This window comes from Quercus lobata, chromosome 8, assembly GCF_001633185.2.
Source record: "Quercus lobata isolate SW786 chromosome 8, ValleyOak3.0 Primary Assembly, whole genome shotgun sequence".
In the NCBI taxonomy this organism is placed as follows: Eukaryota; Viridiplantae; Streptophyta; class Magnoliopsida; order Fagales; family Fagaceae; genus Quercus; species Quercus lobata.
The window spans coordinates 42,643,970-42,648,708 of NC_044911.1; the positions used below are offsets into that span (position 1 = coordinate 42,643,970).

The following is a 4,739-nucleotide window of genomic DNA, read 5'->3' on the forward strand; positions in this document are numbered from 1 at the left end:
CGGCACCAAAAAACTAAAATTAATTTTTTTTTTAAATTTTAATAATTTTTTTGCAATTTGGTGCTATAAAATCAAAAGAATTAAATCAAATTTAAAAATATAAATAAAAAATGTTGATGTGGAAAATTATGGAGAGGTCAACCAAATTAAAATCAAAGGTTTCGGTTTTATACATATATATATATATATATATATATATAACCAAATTAAAATCAAAGGTTTCGGTTTTATATATATATATATATATATATAAATATAAAGATTAAGTAAAGAAAGATTTGAGTCAAGGACGTTTTGTGTCAAGAAACCTAGAAAAGATCAAGTCATCCTTAACTGTTTTAAATAAGGATACTAGTTGATTTTATTTTTACTTTTCTTAAAGAAGAATTGATTTCATTATAGGAAAAGTTAACAAGTGCTTTAAGGATGTTAGTTTTTGAAATATTTTTAGAAATTTTTAATGAGACAAAAAAGTAACCCATATTTTTCTTAAGCTTTCTTTACTTCTCATAAAAATGAAATTAGAACTTTTCTAAAAAACTCTATTAATAATTTTTTTAAAGACACCCATTAATCCAACTCTGCCCTTTTTATTATTTTGAAGACATGAATTGATAGGGGGAGATGTAGGAAGTAACATATATACCTTCTTTTTTTTTTTTTTTTTTTGTTTGATGGGAAGTCACGTATATGCTTGACCTTGCATAGTCACGTAATCTAGAATTCCAATGTGTATGCAGTTTGTTCAGTTTATTGAGGAGATAGAGGAGAGCTGGGTGAAATTATTTCATAGTCCAGTGGTACCATAATTGTGCCCTTTTCACATGGACTCGCTAACTTCCGCACCTTTGTGCTATAGGGAGACTTGGGTGTGAAACCACTTCAGTTTCTGGCCTAGAGGACACGTTGCGCCCCTCTCACACGGTACAAAGACCTGCTGCCTTGACAGGTTTATGCAAGAGGAACACAATGAGGGTTTGGCCGTGTCTGATGACTCTGGTCAATGACCTAACCAAAGACTCAAAAAGAACATCATTAACTTCCGCACCTTTGTGCTATAGGGAGACTTGGGTGTGAAACCACTTCAGTTTCTGGCCTAGAGGACACGTTGCGCCCCTCTCACACGGTACAAAGACCTGCTGCCTTGACAGGTTTATGCAAGAGGAACACAATGAGGGTTTGGCCGTGTCTGATGACTCTGGTCAATGACCTAACCAAAGACTCAAAAAGAACATCATTAACTTCCGCACCTTTGTGCTATAGGGAGACTTGGGTGTGAAACCACTTCAGTTTCTGGCCTAGAGGACACGTTGCGCCCCTCTCACACGGTACAAAGACCTGCTGCCTTGACAGGTTTATGCAAGTGGAACACAATGAGGGTTTGGCCGTGTCTGACGACTCTGACCAATGACCTAACCAAAGACTCAAAAAGAACACCATTAACATTATCTTCCTAAGCTGATACACCAGAAGAATTTGAGCCTGGTGATAAGTAAATAAGTGATAACGAACAACTGCAGAATTTGAGAAAGGTTGTGAATATTAACTGAACTTGCGAAAGTCAGACATACTTAACTAATGATTCTTAAAATAAAAATATATTATGGCAAATGAGAGATTTAATCAATAATTCACAAATTTCAAATTTGGGTATCACCTTCAAATGTATGTCGTACACATATTTGTTGCAAAATCATATAAATTAAGTGACAAATATGTCAAAGATAAGAGCAGTCAGTTCCGATTGCCATACTTTGGGTTCAAACCTGCTCCCACAATTTGGAAACTTGGAAATTCAATCACTACTGGAACAAATTTATTACAAAACAGATTAGCTTACTCATCATGCAACAAAGATAAATGTTTTTGCCAATTGTCACCGTGGTCCTGATAAAACTGAATCCAATAAAGCAGTGGCACTACCAACATTTACTTCATGATACATGACTCTTGCTCTTGGGTTTGAAATAGGTGGATTGCAGAAATTATACTCTATGTTTTCTTCAACATCCACAACACCCTCTAAAACCTTAACAACCACTGACATGGAAGGCCTCTTTGTAAAATCACTTTGCAAACACCAAGCAGCAACCTTCATCATATCCACAACTTCTGCTCCATGTAATTGCATATCTTCACTGTATTTATCAACCAAATCCCAAAGTTGCTTCTTTTGTAACTTTTCCTTGAAAAATCCTAGTAAATGCATTGCTGCCTCAGGCTGAGATCGATCAAAATGTCTCCGTCCACACAATATTTCCAATAGCACAACTCCAAAGCTATAGACATCTACTTTCTCCGTTATTACCGAGCTCAACCATTCTGGAGCCAAATAGCCAGGAGTTCCTCTCATGATTGTTACAACTTGGCTCTGGTCTCGATCAATCAATTTAGACAAACCAAAATCAGCAACTTTTGCATTAAAATTCTCATCTAAGAGGATATTCTCAGGTTTGACGTCTAAGTGAGCAATTTTTTTACTGCAATCTTCATGGAGATAAGTGAGTCCCTTTGCTATGTCAAGAATGATCTTCTTCCTCTTATGCCAATCCAGAGTAAACCCATCAGTTTTGTGGAAAATCCATTTATCCAAAGACCCATTAGACATGTACAGGTAAACAAGAAGTCGATGAGAGCTTTGAGCACAAAATCCAATCAATTTTACCAAGTTGAAATGATGAATGCTGCCAATTGTCTCAACCTCGGCTAAAAATGACTTTTTGATTTGATTGATGCCATGTAGACGCTTCACAGCAACTTTAGTGCCATCAATTAGAGTGCCTTCAAAAACTGTGCCAAATCCACCTCCCCCAATGTTCTTCTTGAAATTTTCTGTCATTACTTGCAAATCTGTAAAAGAGTATCTTGTGGGCATTCCTGGTACATGATCTAAATAATACTCCTCAGTTTCATCATAATCTTTATTCTTCCAAAACAAATGAAAGAAGATTCCAATCAAAATAAACAGACCAAACAAAGATGCAACGCCGGATCCCACTATTATTATAAAATGATTTATTTTCTTTCCATGGTTTTTCTGCTCTGGAGAAGGAACAGCTCTTGGGACATTCTGCACCTTGATGTATGTTGTACTGGTATAACTATCATTCACCTCAGCGTGCTTCAGTGAAAAATTCTGGGATGGTAAGTAGCAGTCCCCAACAAAGGAACTCCAAGTGTACTTCTGGAAAATGGCAGCTTTGCACAAACAATTTTTTAAGCATGCCTCTTTACAACTCTCTGAATCTACTACGAGGTCTTGTCTAAAAGTCACGGAGGTGATGTTCTTGAGCTCTAAAAAGTTTTCTAAAAAGTTTTGATTTAGGGAAGCTTCACAAGACAAGGGAGTAACTAGTGAGCATCCACGGCCAGGCTGACTGTCATTGATTTGCTTAAAATATCTTTTATCATTTTTGGGTTCAGGACAACTACACTTGCCGTTCGTGCAAATACCATAACCGTCGCAAACCGTAGGGTAACCACAGTTACCAATATCTGCCGTGAGAAGATCAGCCACTTCCTTCCACTCTAAACTCTGTTGTTTCCATTCATACACTCTCAAGTGTCCATCAGACTCAAATCTCATGTACTGCCATGATGATAATGCTGAAGGAATGAGAAAATCTTTATGAGGCCCAAATAATTTATCATCAACTGTGAAGAAAGAAAAGCTTCCATTCATAAATTGAACATAACTGGTGCTAAATGAATCATGATGATAATATCGCTCCGGTCCTTCATTAGATTGCCTGAAAGCAAACAACCCATCAATATCGAGAGAGAGGGAAAACAATCCCCTTTCAATCTGATATGTGGCAGAAGCAGCAGAGGAGAGTTTCTGCCCTACCGACAACTTTTGCCCAAGAAGCAGCGAGTCGGATGGGTGATCAAAAGATTGCCAAACTGTTGAAGCATTTTCACCTAACAGCTGGAGGTTGCCCGTGTCCGTTAAGTTTAAGGCTGAAATATATTCGCTATTGATGTTCGTCGCCCAGACTATAGTTCCATCAGCTTCTTGTACCACCAAACCTTCATCTGAACTGGAAAAGACTGTCGCATTAATACTAACCGGATTGGTTTGGTTGGCAGACCATACTACTTGTGGACCAATGGTATCCTGAATCTCGAAGTCTTTGTAAAACAGAATGAAGATGGATAATAGATAACGGTCACTGGATTGATTACAGAAGAAGCCACAAGCAAATCTTGGTCCTTGACTGAAAGATACAACTTCACCGATGATTCGCACAGTTGATCCGTCTCTAAATTGCACAGGTTTGAGATTATAGAGAAGTAGGTTTTGGTCATTAATAAGCAACGGAAAAAATTTAGGCAGGACAAACGGAAAATGAATTAGAAAAAGAGCAAGGTAAAGAAGAACACCACGCCAGGCCCAGCTCATGCCCATCGACAGTAGCTGTAGCCTGTAAGACACAGTGCAAGAAGAAGAGAAAAATGGACGACGAAGATGTAAGGCTTGTAATGACTCTTGAAGCTTGTAAATTCTTATAGGATAAAAACTGTATTTAGAATTTTAGTTCAAAAAAATGTATATGTAGACGAGTGTGTAACAAACTTTCTGGTTAAATTTTATATTTTCTATTTTGTTAGCCAACTTTTCACTTACAATCGGATTTTCACACTTTTTCTACATTTTTATTACTATTTTTTTCTCTTTTTTAAAAATTTTCCTTTTCTTTTTATAACTTGTCATCCTTCTTTCATCTTTTGACTGTGTC

General features: G+C 36.9%; 1 protein-coding gene across 1 annotated transcript; it reads right to left on the bottom strand.

The window, feature by feature from the left end:
• Nucleotides 1-1,663: 1,663 nt before the first annotated feature.
• On the bottom strand, nt 1,664-4,414 carry LOC115955215 (G-type lectin S-receptor-like serine/threonine-protein kinase SD2-5). The gene has a single exon (XM_031073280.1). It carries the CDS (start codon nt 4,406-4,408, stop codon nt 1,877-1,879), a length of 2,532 nt encoding a protein of 843 aa, XP_030929140.1. The 5' UTR covers nt 4,409-4,414; the 3' UTR covers nt 1,664-1,876.
• Nucleotides 4,415-4,739: the final 325 nt, after the last annotated feature.